Raw genomic sequence first — 18,157 nt, forward strand, 5'->3', positions numbered from 1 at the left:
TGCATAATTAAATGAGATAATCTGTCCATTACCTAAAACACCTCCATTTCAACAACCTAGGAATGAGTATATCTTTGTCAGATAAGACTATAATATAAAAATCTATTATTTGTTTAATTTTGGTCTAGAAACCTTTCAACTACAGATAGATTTTATCTAGTAGCTAGAACCTATAAAATAAAATAATATAGGAGATTTAATACTGTCCAGCCATAATTTATATTTTTAAAATCAGAATGACCATTCAACAGGGTCTACATTCAACAATCCATCCATGCAGTGAGAAACTGATGCCATTGCTGACAATAAAATTGGTAGCTGTGTAGTCATATTGCTCAGAGTAAAACCAACATGCAGTTTTAACTATAACTATCTAAGTAAAATGCTTAAGCACGTTCTTAAAACTCTGTAATTTCCTTGTCATATTCCTCTTATTTTGAAAGCATACCAAATATATAGATCCATAAAAATAGATCACCATTTTATTGCCCTTTTCCATAAGGATTTGAACACAGTCATATAATATCAGACACATTTGAATAGCACAGTTTCATTTTTTGCACTGACATTTCACTGGGCAATATAGTGTAATACAAAAGATTGTTGGTCCTGTTAAAGAGCCATTAAAAGGAATGGCTTTTCTTTCTGGAAAAATAACCATTGCATATCCCCCCAAAAAATCATAGAAATTGTTGGCAGGAACAAGTACATATTGGTAGAGTTGTTTTAATGAATATACCTGAGCAATCATTTTTAAAACTTACCTTATAAGTACACCAGCCATAAATAAATCCTGGTTTTAACTCATCAAATGATTTCATGAAGCTTTCCTGTAACTGCAGTAAATATTCTGTCATATATCAAGTTTGTAGGCTTAAAAAGTCTCTAATGCCTCAGCAAGCTGAGTACTGTGCTCAGAAAAACATGAATTAATGGGTAAAAAGAAATCAGGATTTCAAATCAGAAATAAAAATATGTCTTTAGTTGGTTAAGTGTTTACTATCAACTAAGTTGTCAATATACATGTCAAGAAATTATATAGTTGAAACACAATTGCCAAATACATGTTTGTAAGATAATGATTGCTTTTAAGGAAGCTATCAAAAAAAGGGATGCTAAATGAAAGAAAGTATTTCAAATTCCATTCACAGTTCTCAGGATTGTTAGAATTTCTATCAATGCTGAGTTTTATTTCTTATGTGGCTTTATGCTTCTATGATGGAAAAAGCAATTTAGATTTTTGTATCATCTTTTTGCAAGAAAAAGGTTTTTTAGTCTGTAGCATCTAAACATTGTTTCTGAGAATCAAAATAAGAAAAAAACCCCCAACCTTCATATTAAAAGATATCTTTGGAGGATAATAGTTTTCCTTGAAGGAAAACTAGTTTTTCAGAGTTAAGGCTGACCCTCTGTCCTTGCCTTAAATTGTTTTACCTTTACTCAGTTCAGCCTTTAATAAACTTTAAAGGCATCATTGTGAGGATGCAGCATCAGTCTTGATTTTGTTGATTGCTTTAAAAAGAAATCTCAAAAACCTAAAGTCATCTAATAGTAGGCTTTCAGACAAGCATGGAAGTTCTCACCTAATAGCAGTAACAATATAGAAGCACTTGGGCCATACTCATATGGAAGTAGGAAGTAGGAAGTGCTGCTCCTTTACAAAAGATTTGCTTAGTGCTGGAGGACACATGACAGAGGAAACTCATGCATGTCTTGCTGGCACCTCCTGCTCCCAGGAAACTGTGGGATATGGTGCTGGACATGGCGTTACCTTGGGTACATGACAGTCAGCCCCTGACCAGGCTCTGTTTCACGGGCCCAGGTGGGTTCAGCCGCTTTCAGTCCCGGGCAAGGAACGAGCTCGTGGGAACCGGGGCAGCTGCGGCCAATGGCTCCACTCTTCTCTTCCTTCCAGTCCTGTCTGACTTTACTGGTGCTGGTGTTTAAAATGAAATGAGAGCAATCAAAAAGAGTTAATGATAGTGGGCTTGTTGGGAAATCTCTTAGTGCTATGGTGTCTAAGTGTCTGACTAACAGGGCCTAGGAGCAACTCCATCAGACAGGTACTTTTCTACTTTTTCCCTTGCAGAATTCTAGGCAGAGTCTGGCGCTGGAGTTGGCTGTCATGTCCAAGTCTGTCAGCCTTTTTTGTTTGAAACAGCAAGGGTAAGATGAACTGCAGGGTAAGATGGGCTGTTTTTGAATACAGTAGTCCAGTTATGATACCACTTCTTTTTTCCCTTTCTTTTGTTTTCTTCCTCCTTCCCTCCCTCCCCAGCCCTTCTGTTCTTTTTTTTCACATTGAGTTTGGAAGTTTGACATAATCTTTCACCTATATGAAGATGTGTTACCTTGCTGGACCAGTTCCTTAACTAATTCAATATAAGCACTAAAATTTAACAGGAATAAAATAGTCCATCTTGCCTTCATTCCATTTTACCCAGGAGACATAAGAGCAAACATAGTAACCAATTAACAAAAAGGGGTTGTTTCAGTACAATGGTATAAAGGGTATGATGAAACTGTTTCCTTGAAAACAAGTTTCCAGATACTTCTAAAAGATCTTATATAAAGTTCTCAAAATGAAGCTTGAAATTGTTTATTTGACATCATTAGAAATTTCATTTCATTCAATTATAACATTATGGAAAAAATCCATACATGCTCATTTATGATAAATATTTGTAATTGTACATTACAGTGAATTTAATTTATTCCTATTTTTTGTAATTAGACACAAGAGGAGTTTATGTGCTTCAATTTGTCTCATTAGGCTCTAAATTTGCATTAAAAATTATGCAAATTACTATACAGTGTCTGTCTCCCCCTCCATTCTTTAGTGCCATGAGCAGGCAACTCCAGCAATGCATTATAATCTATCTTTATCAAGTTTATGTATAAAAGTCTAATATTTTTATTACTATTCTATTAAATTGAAGTTTTTAGCGTAGCCACCCATATTTATATGAAATTGTGGGGCTAAACATAGAGATGGGAGATGTTAATTTTTTTATCTCAACATTTAATAAACTATCTTTTACAGTAATGCAAATGAAAAAAACTCAAAAGCATATTTTTAATAGATTTAAGGTTTTGTTATTCAGATATGAAATCCTTTATTTCATATCTAGTACCTTCATGAATTGCTTATTTTTTCTGGAAAGAAAGTTGAAGTAACTGCTTTTTACTCTTGGTATTTATATATATGTTTAGAAATTCTAAAATGGAACTGATCAGCAAATCTCCCATTACTATATTTTGATTCCCACAGCTCCAAAAAGATATGTCTTTATAAATTTAACCAGTTATTTTGCATTTCAGTTGTGTGTGTTTGTAGAAGCAGTACATCTAAACCTGTAGCTCAAAGATTTCTTTTGCACAGTGAATCCATTTCCCCACTGTGGCAAAAAGTACTGAACACTGATTAATTGTTTTCTGTGCATCCGTTTCACCTTTCTCCCCTGGTTTTCGTTAGGTTCTGAGCTCATGCCTAAAGCCCTCTCCACCAGGATAGTGGGAGGCATTTGGTGGTTTTTCACACTTATCATCATTTCCTCGTACACTGCTAACCTAGCCGCCTTTCTGACAGTGGAGCGCATGGAGTCCCCCATTGACTCTGCTGACGACTTGGCCAAGCAGACAAAGATAGAGTATGGGGCAGTTGAAGATGGAGCAACCATGACTTTTTTCAAGGTATGTTTTATATTCTGTTTGGGATGTTATAACATGATTTTGGGAGGGAAAGCTTTTGCACCTTGCTGAAGGGCAGCTACTATGATTCCTGATGCTGTCAAAAACAAGTGGAATTTTTTTTTTTTTTGATTAAAAAGATAGCAAAAGAATCAAATGAAAACTCTCTCAAAGCTTTTTTGATGATTTTCTATTAATGAATTGAATTTATAGCAGTGAAGTACGTGAAGAAACCTGAGTACTTTCCTCAGATCTTCTATAGCTGCATACATGATTAAACTTTGTCCTATTAAAAGTTAGTTTTAATTCAAGAGCATTATACCTAGTTGTAATCTTTACTCAAGAAACACTAAGGGTATTAGTGGCTGTACTGAGGAAAACTTTTTGAACTTCATAATTTTGAGAAACTTTTGAATGAAATTTTGAGTCCAAGTAAAAATTTCAGATTATCCCAGTTTTTCTATTTCTCTTAACCTGCTAATAAGATAATTAAATTTGAAATATAGTGAAGTGAGATACTGAATTAGAGGAAAATATTTCTTGTCTAGATTCATCAGGCATTTAAGCAGACTTAAATTAGTGATAAATATTTATGAAAGAAGATGGTTTGTTCTCTCCTGATGCTGGATAGCACAGAGGTGTCTCAGATCTTCCAGAGAGGTATTTAACAATATTTGCCTGATCTTTGGTAAATTCTGAAGACTTTTTGGCTAGTATAGCCTAGTTTTAAGAATTATTATGCTATTACCTAAGGCTCTGTGTTGGCTGTCACACTGGCATTTGTAATCAGCAAAGTAAGGACCAAAGTATCTTTTAAACTGGTACAGAAATTGAAGACACTGTGCTCAATTTCTCTCATGAAATTTAAAGAGCACAAGATTTGTTTACATATCAAGGCTAAATAATCTCTATTTAATCCTATGACCATAGACCTTGTACCCAATCAAAGTGTACAATTAGTTTTAATTTAAAAAATAAATACTTTCTAAGGCTCTCAGCTTCTGCTTGGAAATAAAAATCATTCATCTCCAATATCTCAGAATGTTTCAGGCTGCTTCACTTAAACCATGCATTGGGAATGTTCTGAGTATTCTCCTCTGAATACTCATTGGAAAAGGAGCTGATGAAATTGATAGAAGTAACTAATCAGCTAGAGATCTCTTTGTGTTAGGAAATGTGTAATTAAAAGTAACAAAGTTGAAAGTTTAAAGACTGAGTGTTTTAAAAATGTCAAAATTATTTTTGTCTTGAGACATAAAAAAATAAGGTATTTATTGAAATACCAGAAAACACTCTAGGATTTGACTTAATTATACTATGGCAGAAAATTTTGATCTAATTCTATTTTAGATTCAAACTGTAGACATTGTGGAAATATTAGGAAGCAACTTTAAATTTTTAGTTTTCCTTCTCATTCTTATTTTCTAATAACCTGTTTTGTTTTTTTTTTAATACTTCTAAGGTAGGTTTTTTAAATTTCTAAGTGCAAAGTGCATCCCTCTTTCTGTGGACTTTTTTCCCCCACACATATTACTATGGTACTCCCTTTTATGCAAAATTATTCCTTTCTGCTTTCTTTATTCTTCTGTTTACATTTGTCCAGATATATTTTGTGATTATCTAATGTATTGTATCCAAGAACTACAGGCCTTATGTCTAATGAAATAGCATTTTCACATCCTTCATTGAAGATTTTTGTTTGCAGTTGAAATAACCCTAGACTTAAACACAACAGATTTAGGATGTCAGATCACATAATTTAGCATTACTTTTTTTACATTAATTAATTTTCCTCCTTCATTATGAGTGAAAAAGAGAAGTTATAAGGAAACATAGAATTTATCTATTCATCTGCTAAATTTTAGGTCAAATTAAGGTTTATTCTATTGAAAATATATATTTTCTCAATTAATGTGTGAACAAATCATTATTAGCAAGTGTTTTATGGTCTGAAACTGAAACAAAAATTAAAAACCATTCCAACTTGGAACCAACTGATTTGAAATATTTTTCTGTTGTTTACTACCTCATCTGGTAGAAAATTAATTTATATTATTTGTTACTACTATTAATATTTTTTATTATTAATGGATACTAATTGCCTAATGAAATTAATTTAAACTTAAGCATTAGACGTAGCTACATCAGTTCTTGAAGATTATCAATAAGTGAAAATCATGCTCAAATAGGAAAGTAAAGGAAAAATACGCAATCCCATTTGATTCATTCAGTATCTGAAGCAATCTGCAGGAGAACATTAGGGTTGTCTTGATGTAAGTGCTATTCACCAGAGCTGCCTCTGTAAGGAATGAGGTTAATTACATATGTATTCCATGAAAGATAAACCAAAACACATATGTATATATACAGCCTTTAATTGTGAAGTTCCTGGTAAAATCAGGTATTTTTCCCTAATGATGTGGAGTTATCAGAAAATAAAATACTATAATTTTGGTCAACATAGTATATCTGCATTTGCATGTTGTCAAAACTTACTTCTAGTCAGCAAAAGCTAGTTACTTCAAGAATATAATTTCCTTACATAAAAAAGATAAAAATGCAAGAAAATATTTTAAAATAACAATTTAAGTGGAATTGCATTACAAGGTTCTGCTAGAATTGAATATCTCATAGAGAATGTTAAAAAATACAAAGAGCATTTAAGCACAGGGCACTGATAAAACTGTTTTAAATGGTATGTATTATATCCTCTGATATATAGATAACTGAATATCAAGTAGGAAGTTCCATTTTGTATGGCATTAAGGAAAATACTAATGAACTTTTGTGTCCTGTTCTGGTCATCACACTTTGAAAATATGCTTAAAATTGGAAAGGGTTCATTAAAGGTGAAGGAGTGACTGTAGGTCTGAAAATAAGCATTGCCGTTAGAGGCTAAAGATCTGCCTGTTTAATCTGCTGAAGAGAAGGTTAAGAGGTGACTTGATCATGGTTTGCAAATGCCTTAATGGGAATGAGACTTTTGACAGTGGATGACTCACTAATCTAGCAGAAAAAGGCATAATGAGATCCAGTGTTTCATAGCTGAAGTTAGGGAAATTCAGACCAGAAATAAGGTGCATTTTTTAAGAGTGAGAGTCATTAACCACTGGTATAACTTATCTAGGAGTGGGTTGGATTCATCCTTCAAAGGCAGCCATTATGAGGAGGATAGATGCAGCATAACACAAGCATGGTGTTCTTTTGATTTAGAGGTTAGTCCGTGAAAGAGATAGCCTTCATTATACAGGAGATCAGATTAGGTTTGAGTAGTTCTCTTGTACTTCAAAAATCTAAGAGGGTATGGGTTCTGGGGGTAGGGCTTGCACAAAGATAATTGAGAGGATAAATTTATCATCTGTGTGTATGTTTATCCTCAGCTACTTTTGTCTTGTTTTAATGAGAGTGGATTGAGTAAAACAGTGACACTGTGTTACAACAAGATATAAAGACACCAAATGGTTTGCTAATGTTAAATGAAATGATCATATCTTGGTAAAGTTATTAGTTCCAATCACAGTGAGGCTTGGTAGCTGCCCTTAAGACTGACATTAATTTCTGCATAAATTAGCTATATAGCAGTCTATTCAATTCTTTTTTAAAAAAAAACACTTTGGAGTGTGGCCAAAGCTATGTGGTGCTAAAAAAAAAAAGCTATTATGAAGGGGAACATAAATGGGCATCAGACAAACAAGCTAACTGCTGGATTAAAAGCTCCTGAAGGTAAAATCTTGGACAAAATCTGGGATATACATTGAAAATGCTGTTAGTCTTGTGAGTCAAATATCCTTGTGAAACAGCTTTGATGAAAAAGGAGAAGGTTATCTTCAGGCTTTTACTAGGTCCTTCATCCCATGCCTCCTCATGGTCTGAGAAACATGAATTACAACTCTTTCAGAAGCCAGAAAGCAAAAGAAAATTTCAGTGCTCTCTCCTCTTAAGATCTGCTTATCTGGTCTGAGCATGGAAAGTAAATAATTTTATGAGTCCATTATGTGTCTGGTGGATCTGCTTGGCTAATTCATTGTTAATAATAAAAAAAACCTCAGTATAGTCCAAGAATTGGAAGGAAAGATATGTGAAAGTAAGTTCTAAGCCTTACCTGCTTTTAGGCTAGGAGTGTCCATTACCAATACATACTTTGATGTTTCTCAGATTATGTATGCTTTCTTAGTTATGAAAATGTCTTCCTTTCTCTTGGCTGCTATTGTCCCTATTGACCACTTTCAAATTTCAGAAACCTGTTCTTTTTCCTTTTCAGAATAAAATAAAAAGCATTTATTATTTTTATGAAAGGTAGTGATCTTACACTAACTGTTCTTGGATGAAAAAAGCTTCAGATTTTTTATTGTCTCTAATTTCTGTGGTCTCTCAGTTTGTGTTTCTCACTTGGTTTTATTGCTGAATAACAATTCTAAAATATTAATTCTACCCAGCTTCTATTTACACCACACTTCTCTACTCACACACAAAAAAACCTAGTTCAATACACATATGAGGTCTACAATGTTAAGATATTTCTTGTGTCAAGTGCTTTTGTTTCTCCCATAATTTTTCATACATGTAACTTTCAGTGTCAGAATTTCTTCCTTTCTTGGTTTTTGTACAGTACCAGGTACAATGGAAGTTTTCTTACTTATGGTTGCTAAGCATCTGAATACCAAATAGTAAAAACCAAAGTACTTTTTCATTCTCTAATGGCAGTAAATTAGTGCCATTACTCCTTTATCACAAATAAAAGGTCTTAGCTTTCTGTGAGACATGTATTTTATATTCTAGTTTTGTTGATAAAGAAGCTGAAGCACCAAATAGGATTGCATCTTTTTCAAGATCACTTTGTGAAAGGTAGATAGGAAACTAATTCTGGTGAAAGGTAGACATGGGACTAATTCAGGAAAGCTGACTCACATACCTTAGAATTAGCAGACTATTCTGTTTACCAATTATATTTGCATTTTATTCTTTAGGATCAGGTTTTATACTCCAGCTCTACTTTTCTACAATATATTTCATTTCTTCCTGCGCTGCTTTCTCTCTATAAAGAGCCATGATGCTCATATTTTTTAGTCATTTTCCTTTTCTCCCATGCCCACACATTTTACCCTAGCCTATTTGTTGCCACCTCTCTGAGGAAATTTAGAGAAGCAACAATTAAGAACTTTGTGTCTGTCTTCCCTTTCCACATTCTCAGCCTGTTGTTATAAGAAATGGCATTAAGCTCTATACATTACCAAGTCTCAGAAACACTCTTTTACAGCTGAAGGAAGGAACTATAGGGGAATTTTCCCACTGCTTGCAACTGGCGTACAAATGACAAATTCTCTGACATAAATAGAAGAACAGCAGAAAGAATAAAGGTATTAATGTCATACATTTGTCATGTGTGAGGTTGGCATTGATGTGCATAAAGCCAGTACTTCAGTGGCATTTTCAAGTCTGGGTTTGAACATTGTAACAAACAAATGATATTTATTTGCTTAACAAGTAAAGATGCAGTACAAACACATGGGTGTATACACACAGAGAACCTTTAGTTTAATGCTTTGTATGAAACAATGTGAAGTTTGGCAGCGAGTGCTAATTATTTGGTGCAATTGTTGCAAGTCGATGAGAGAAGTAGCATTTATGAGTTTCTCAAATATCCAGTGACTGACAGTGACTAATGGAAAACAATCTTTTGAGTCACAGCTTCCATGTACTAACTTTTATAATGCATAAAAAATAATTGGTAAGAGATACATATTCAGTTTGATTTTATAGTATTTCATTTTATAGAAAAGTTGCCTTTTGATGTAACAAATACAGACTTATCCTTGCATGAAAAAACATGTGGTACATTTTGCTAAAAAGGGAATTGAATATAAATACCATGTAAATATTTTTTTTCTTCTTTTTGATCATGCTGGTTTGTACCTAACTGCCAGAAAAATCTAGAGCTGAAACTCATAATTTCCTCTTAGTCATGATTCCCTCTTTGCAAGAACACTACTTAGTTAACCATTGCTTCTTCTAATGTAAGAAAAAAAATTAAAAAAATAGGCGGATATAGTTCTAAATCTCTAAAACAAGGTCTGTGGTCACTCCATACAGTTATAAGAACTAATCACCAATAGCAGAGCCTGTGAGAGTGAGATATAGGCTTTGTCCAGAGATCTTAAAGCATCTCTGCCTCACTGAGTTCTACTTATTTTTGTAAAAGATCAGGGAAGTTAGGCAATGGTAGGTAGGTTATATGATACATTTACAGAGACTATAACAAGAAGAACAGTTCATTTGAATTCTATATTAAAGAAATTACAATAAATTCGGTACCATTAAGTTCTATAGGGTGAACTGTCTTTCTTTTGAATTTCAAGGCAGGAAGCAGAACAAATTCACAGAAAGTGCTTCCTTCCAAGTAACTGTGTACTTATGGGGACAATGATTTTATGCTGTCTTGACCCTTAGAGTGATTATTATTCCTACAGTAAATATGAGCAGATGTTTGGCTTTTTGTTGCATTTGAGTGCTGTGTCATGAAACTAAAAATAGATGGAGTGCAACAGAAATTCATTATCTTTTCACTCTCATGTTTGTCCCCCACCCATGACTTTTCCCTTCTCTTTCTCCTTTCCCTGTTCCTCATTTCTTATACCCTTCAATAAGTACTGAAAAAGATGAACATGACTAGTCAACTTTTTCATTTCTACAAATATTATTTTATATATCCAGATAGTAGGTAGTCTTTATAAGCTGCTGGATAGCATTTGGTTATACTTAAAAACTATAAGATTCATATTTATCATTTACATTTGTCTCAGGCTACAGCTCTTAGAAATAGATGAAACATGTAGAAAGGCCTTTTGATGTCCTCTCAAGGAAAAAATAAAACCCAACAAATTCCAGTGAAAACAAGAGTAGACATGCACAAAAATTAAAATATTGAAAAAAAGTCATTAAGATATGAATTTAATCCCCACTAATTATTTTTGAAATGAAGTCTAAGAGAGACATCAAAAATAAATGAAAAGTTGGCATTATGAACATTCTAGTTTCCCTTTGAATCAATTAAACATTTCCATAACTCAGTACCAGTTTCTGCCCTACCAAAATTCTTCAGAAAGGAAAAAGTGTTGTGCTGATCTCCCCATTGAACTCTCAGGTGGGCTACCCTATGGTCCAATAAATATTTTTGAGTATTACTATTATACAGAGGCAAAATAATCATTCAAAAAAGAAGTTGGCATTTGCACTATTTTTCAAAATTGCATCCAAGAATATGATTAATTAGTGTGCATGCATTAATAATCCATAGTGTAGGTACATGGTGGAGACAATCTGAATAAAATCAGTCGTTCTCAGAGTATAATAAAATATAGCAAGATCTAATTTCCAGTTGGATAGGAATATGGGATACAAGAAATCAGAGCCCAGACTGGGTTAAAAACACCAGCTTTACATTTCTCCTTAGAAAGTAAACTTTGATATTCATGTGTTACCCAAACCACAGTTTGAGTCTGAAATTGTGTCAGGATTATTTATCAGCAAAAGACAAGAATTTTATCAAAGGTAGATTATTCAGAGGGATGTAATAATCTAGACATTTGAAAAATCATTTTCTAGTTAAGAGAAACCCACTCTGCCTCTTTTTTTTAGAGAATACACAGTGATGCCACAAAAGACAACAGTCACAGAATCACAGACTGGGTAAGGTTAGAAGGGACCATAGTGGGTCACCTGGTCCAACCTCCCTGCCTAAAACAGGGTCATCCTACAGCACATTGTATGGAATTTTGTCCAAACAGTTCTTGAATACCTCCAGTGAGGGAGACTCTACAACCTCTCCGGACACCCTGTTCCAGTGCTCACTCATTCACACAGTAAAGAAGTTTTTCCTCATATTCACCTGGAACTTTCTGTGCATCTGTTTCTGCTCATTGCCTCTTGTGCTGCTGCTGGGCAGCACTGAGCAAAGCCTGGCTCCATGCTCCTGACATCCCCCTTCAGATACTTACTCACATGGATGTCGTCCCCCTTATTCATCTCCTCACAAGGCCAAACAGGTTGAGCTCCCTCAGCCCCTCCTCATAACAGAGATACTCCAGGCCCTTGCTTATGTTCGTAGCCCTCCTCTGGATTTGTTCCAGCAGCATCCTGTCTCTCTAGTACTGAGGAGCCCAGAACTGCTCACAGCACTCCAGTCAGGATCACCTCCTTCAACCTGCTGGCAGTGCTTCACCTAATGCATCCTAAAACACCGTTTACTTTCCTTTGAAGTCAGATGGAGTTTAATCACCACTAATTGCTGTAAAGTGCTTTTCTCAATAGCTTTTTATTTTGTATTGTTTTGTTTTATTTTATTTTCAGCCAGTCCAACTCCAAGTTGTCCAACCTCTTCTCCTACCTTCAGCCTCAAGCACTGCTGGCTGCACATGCCTTAGGCCTGTGGCAAGAGTCAACCCTGCTATCTCATCCAGCTGCAAATGAACATTTATGTTGTTGCATTTTTATTTTTGGTTGTGAAGAAAACTGCTCCAGCTGCTAGAAAGGTAGAACTGATTGGAATGGAGCAGGGCATGGCAGTCTCATATTATCGTGCTAAATGTGAAAGCCACTGGGAATCCACACCCTTTGGGAAGTGAGTTATGTCACCTAGACATTTGAAAGTGTGACAATGAGAAAAAATCAACAACACTGAAATTGCTGACAGAATATACATTTTCTTTATGTACTAATGTAGGTTGTGTCTCAACTGGTAAACCATTTTGCTTCCTTCCCCTTACCTGATGCTCTCCACTTTCTGGCCTCTTCAGGGCCTGTAATGACACTGCTAACAGGATAAGTTGTAAGAGAATTACTGATCTCTGGGTTCACATCATAAGTTTAGTTGCAAGGCTTTTTCCTCAGAAATGCATAACCTAATTGCTCTCTCTCCTTATCACCTTTCTCTCCTCCTGCTGTTTTCCTCAGGAGGCAGGGCGAGAACACTTCTCTTTTTTTCTTCTCTTTTCAGCTTTTTTCCCCTTTATGTTTGTCTTCAGATCTTGAGCAAGGTGAGAAAGGGACCTGAACCAGATCATAAAGAAACCTTTAACTGCAAACAGCATTCTGTATGAAAGACATAATTCAGACATAGGGTTTGTTTAGGAAATTCAGAGTACATCTGAACATTTTTAACTATCAGAGTTCAAAAAAAATTGCCTTGTTCTTCAAAGCAAATAGATCTGTCACCAAGTAGCCATGTAAAGTTTCCCAGATTTGATCTATGGCTCATCCTGGGAATGCTCTTCAGAAGCAATTCTCCAGAGTGAACGGGCCCTGGGTTCAGCTATTTTTTTTGTGAGATCCTGCCATATGAGTACCCTTCAGTACTGAATTTCTGCCCACTAAAATATCCTGGAATTCTCCATTCATTAGCAGTGTTGAACTCTTAGTTCTGCCTGTCAATTTATATATCATAGTACTGAGGTGTTGCCCAACTACATTAGCATTGCTTTGTGTACAGAAATATTTTCAGTGCCAGAATTGCCCCAGACATCACCTAAAGTCTTATTATGCTGATGAATTTCTTCTCCAGATTTATTAATTTCTCCAAACAGAGTGCCTGTTGAGATTGATTAAACCATCCTTTTTGCAGTAGATCTATGATAATAATTATGTAATTATGCAAGCTTTTTGCCTTTTAGGCATTTTTCTTTATCCATGCATTAATTGAACTTGTATTTAATGTATCAAAGATCCTTAATCTGCACAATATACTTGACTAGTTTATAAAAAACTATACTAAAGTATGCTTTAGAGTCACAGAATCACAGAGTTCTTTAGGTTGGAAAAGAGCTCTGAGTCCAACCATTAACAGAATACTACCAAGTCCACCACCCAGCCGTGTCCTAAAGAACCCTGTCTGCATGTCTTTTAAACACCTCCAGGGTTTATGACATAATCACTGCCTTGAGCAGCCTGTTCCAACTCTGATAGTCCTTTCCAGGAAGAAATTTTTACTAATATCCAGTCTTAATTTACCCAAACAAAATCTGAGGTAATCTCCTCTCATCCTGTTACGTGTTCCTTTGAAGAACAGACTACCTACCTTGCTACAATCTCTTTTCAGGTAGTTGTAGTGAATTTACATAGAGGTGTCCCCTGTGGCTCCTATTCTTCAGGCTAAAGACCCCACCTTCCTCAGATGATCCTCATAAGACCTGTGCTCAGGACCTGTCACCAACTCTGTTGTCCTTCTCTGGTTTTTCCTGTACCTCAGTTTCTTTATGGTGGCAGTGAGGCTCAGAACTGGACACAGGTTCCGAGCTGTGGGCTCATCAGTGCCAATTACAGGAGGATAATCACTGCCCTGGTCCTGCTGACCACACTGTTGCTGATGCAGGCCAGGATGCCATTGGTCTTGGACACTGCTGGCTCATATACAGCCAGTTCCCAACCAACATCCCCTGGTCCTTTTCCCTGGGGAAGCTTTCTGGAATAGTGGCTGCTCTGGAGCTGCTCTGCTCTCCCTGCAGCTCTGCATGGGGCTGTGACCCAAGTGCAGGATCCAGCAATTGGCCTTGTTGAACCTCATACACTTGGCTTCAGCCCATCAATCCATCCTGTTCTGATCCCTCTCCAGAGCCTTTCTATCTTCCAGCAGACCAACATTCCCAAGCAACTTGATGTCATCTGGAAACTGACTGAGGCTGCATTTGATCTCCTAATCCAGATAATTGATAAAAATGTTTAACAGGACTGGGGCCAATACTGAGCCCTGGAGAACACCAGTAGTGACCAGCTGCCAAAGGATAATATATTACTCTATTCATCAGTCTTCGGGCTCAGCCATCGAGACATATTTTTACCCAACAAGGAGTATACCCGTCCAAGCCGTGCACAGTCAGTGATCAGAAAGAAATATTGAAAAGCATTTTGCATGCAAAATCCAGATAAGTTATCATGTGAGTTTTTATGGTTTGAAGGAAACGTGAGAGCTTTTGCTATACATACTATTAGCAAACTATTATTTACTAGCAAAGGATATAACTGACCTTAAAATATTTGTTTGCATATATTTGCATTTGAAAACTGAAATCTGTTACTTCTCAACAAACTATTAAAAATGGCAAACACCATGGAGGCCTTTGAAGACTTGAATTTCTGGGTGTTTCTTCAAAGAACTCTTACTTTCCTTTGCTGCAGGCCAGTGGCAAGACAGAAACAGTTCTGTTACCCTTTTTTTAACTCTCACTGTCTTTCTGTGTCTTTCTTTTTTTTAATACTAGTGATACCTTCCTTAAGTTACCAGGACTCTTCCAGAACTATTTAGAAGCTTCTATTTGACATTTCTGATAGAAGTTTCATGAACTCTTACATACATTTCCACTTTCTGAAAAAGGAATATGCTCCCTAAAGGAACTTTCTGTGAAGAAGGAATACTAGCACCAAAAATTTTCTGTGATTTGATAGAAATGCTCTCTACCTCTTCCTTCACCCTATTACCTTGTCTGGCAAAGAAGCTTTGAGGACAGTTTCTTTGATTCTAAGACTTTTATCTAAGCCTATCCAGGTAGTTATCATTCAAGTGTATTTTTATTCAGGCTGAATTACTAAGGAACTTACTTGAATTGAATAAAAAGACAGCTTGGTTTCTTAATTTATTTTATGGTTACACCTTGTATTCCTGATGCGGTTTTTGTTCCTTGAAGAGCAGAGATACTTATCATAGTTCATTACAGATGTGAGATCCAACAACGCCATTCTAGTCAGGGGTTTGGCTACCCCTACAATCAGAAGTTAATGGAGGAAACACTGATTTTCAGTTTCCTCTTCCAGTCACAGTCTGTTCATAATGAAGAAGATTCGTTAGTTTTAGTCACTGTCTTCTCAAATCAGATCATCAAAGATGAAAGGAGGTTTGAAGGGGAACTATGGGGCTCATTTCACAGAAGTACTGAGGCTAATTATTTTTTACATTCTTATTCACTCATAAAGGGTTTCTAGATTTCTTTCCAAGCTGGAGCTTGATTTCTAAATACTTCAAATGAATGTCTTGACACTTACAAAAAATTAGTGAGACTTGTGGTCTTAATCTTTAGGTTTTCAATTTTCATTTCCCAAATGTAGAATTACTTTGGTAAATTGAATCTCTAACTTTTGGTGGAATAAATATAATAGCAAAACCACCAGCACTGTCAAAGGCTGTAGTAGCAATAACTTGTGATTTGCATTTTTTTATTATTTTTTAATTTGCTGACATTAGTGATGGAATCAAGTAATTAAAAACCTCCTGTTATTATGCATTTGTCACTCAGTTTTTAAATATTTTATTTTCTTACACTGTATTGCATTATTCAAACCCTATATTAATGTTATCAGCTGCTACTGGTAGTTAGTTTTGCTTCATGGGCAATATGTTTAGGAAAGGTAATTTATTATTCTTTGTAGATATAGGAACTGTAAAAGAAAGTTTGGCATCCAGAAAATAGTAATGAGTAAAAGCAAGGAATAGGCTGTATTGCGAAGATTCTCCAAATTCTTAGGGTAGGACTGTACTAAAATTAGATGGGAAAATTGGTACATTGGTATAGAAAGGATATCAACTGTTAATTGAGAGAATTTAATAGGAAGGCATAATAATATTCTGTGTTTTGGTGTCAAAGCCAGAAAATATACACAAACACAAAACCACATTATTTGTTTGTGTAGGAAAGATGTAGGTTTTAAAACATGTGAGGCAGGTTTCTCCTCACTCCAAAATGTAGATACCTGCTTTCCTCTTCAGTAGTCTTCTAGGTGCCCCTGACTGACACTGGAAAGAAACTGGAAGGCACCAGAAAGTAAATCCTCTGTACTAAGCAAATGTCCTGGAAGGAGAGAGCTCTCCAGAGCTACAGACATTAAACCTGTATTGTGAGAAGAGAAACTTAGGTTAGTACTTGGGTGTAGATACTTAATGTGTAGGTGGCTAGAAGTATTTAAGAAGAATCTCATAAAATTTATGGTCACTTTTTAAACACAAGGCACTTTTCATATAGGTATAAACTACAGTTTGACCATAGGGAGAGGTGGTGATTAAAAAAATGTTTGTACTCAAATTAATTAATTTTACAAGGAATAATATACATAATTCCTGTTCTATAGTAAAACTGACTGACTTAACTATCAGAGTGGGAATATTTCTTTTAGAGTAATGGTATAAAAATTGCAAATAAATTATTTTCTAACAAGATGGCACTGAAATGAACATTAACACACAAGAAGGAAATATCTCTCATAGAAAATCATAGAAAAAGTTCATATTTTTGGCTTACAGCCTGAGTTGAAATACTGGCAAAATTATAGTCTGTGTGTGTAAATGTTTCATTTAGAAAGATTGTGCTGGTCACAATGAATAAACCACTGATTACAAGGGCCTGTATCTCAAGACAGAAAACAAAAGAAGTAAAAATAAAGAATAAACACTATGCAACATTTTGATTTTTTATATGGCTCCATGTGCTTGATTACATTAGAGGTTCAGTATATTTATCTTCCAGCAGCAGGCCAGGTGTTGCTGTGTCATCTGCTGTATAAGTTGTCATTTTTGTTACATTTATAAGTTCAATTTTTTAAAAATTAAATTAGATTGACAGGTGCAGGCTTTTGATATGTACACCAGTAATGTGTTTGCATTGTTTGCATATTTTATAGGAAGTATGTGGTAGTCTTGACATATTCTTTGTCAAAATTTTCATGGAAATCTGAAATTAAAGGTTACAGTTCATCTTGTATATGGGAGATTAGTAGGATGACACAGCAAAATTAACAACCTTGTTTACAGGAAAAATAAAATTAGCTGACATCCAGAACAAACTACACCCTCTAACAGATTCTGAATCATTAATTATGTTTTGCAAATTTTATTTTTCTATAATTTTGGATTTCTTAGTTACAAATTAGAACAGAAAAATTTTTATAGCTAAATAGAATATTTCAGATGGAAGACAACTAGAGTAATCGCCCAATCCAACTGCCTGAGCAATCCAGAGCTGATCAAAAGTTAAAGCAAATTATTAAAGGCATTAACCAAAGGCTTTTTAAGCACTGTCAGGCTTCGGTCATTGACCACCTCTCTAGCATGTTTGTTCCAGTGTTCAAATGCTGTTTTAGAAATTATTGCTTAAAAAATCATGATTTCTCACCCCGGTTTTTGAAGCAAATACTTTGAAGTGGATTTTTAAAGTACATGTATACTGGTCTAAAGGCATACCTAAAATATAAATGAAATGAAAGGACCTAATTCCAAGTAAAACTAAACTCAGAATTAATTGTGGCCTCTAAAGCTTAATGAACCTGAAATTCCACAAAACAAATAAATAAACAAACAAAAAATAGTGGTGTCCAGGGGCTAGAGGAAAACCAAAGTAAAATGCAACTAGAACACCAATAATTTCATAGTTTCAATTTATTTGAATCAAAGATGTTATGTTCGATCTAGAATTTATAAACTACTATTCTTTTT

The 18,157-nt window shown here is 35.1% G+C and overlaps 1 protein-coding gene across 3 annotated transcripts in view; it reads left to right on the top strand.

Annotated features, from left to right (window-relative positions):
* The window catches only part of GRIK2 (glutamate ionotropic receptor kainate type subunit 2), a 351,000-nt gene that overhangs the window by 263,187 nt on the left and 69,656 nt on the right, over positions 1–18,157 (top strand). For all 3 annotated transcript variants that reach the window (XM_058802832.1, XM_058802833.1, XM_058802834.1), the window contains exon 13: positions 3,476–3,693. In XM_058802832.1, the coding sequence (XP_058658815.1) occupies positions 3,476–3,693 (218 nt within the window). The remainder of the gene's footprint in view (positions 1–3,475; positions 3,694–18,157) is intronic.

This window comes from Ammospiza caudacuta, chromosome 3 (assembly GCF_027887145.1).
Source record: "Ammospiza caudacuta isolate bAmmCau1 chromosome 3, bAmmCau1.pri, whole genome shotgun sequence".
Taxonomy (NCBI): domain Eukaryota; kingdom Metazoa; phylum Chordata; class Aves; order Passeriformes; family Passerellidae; genus Ammospiza; species Ammospiza caudacuta.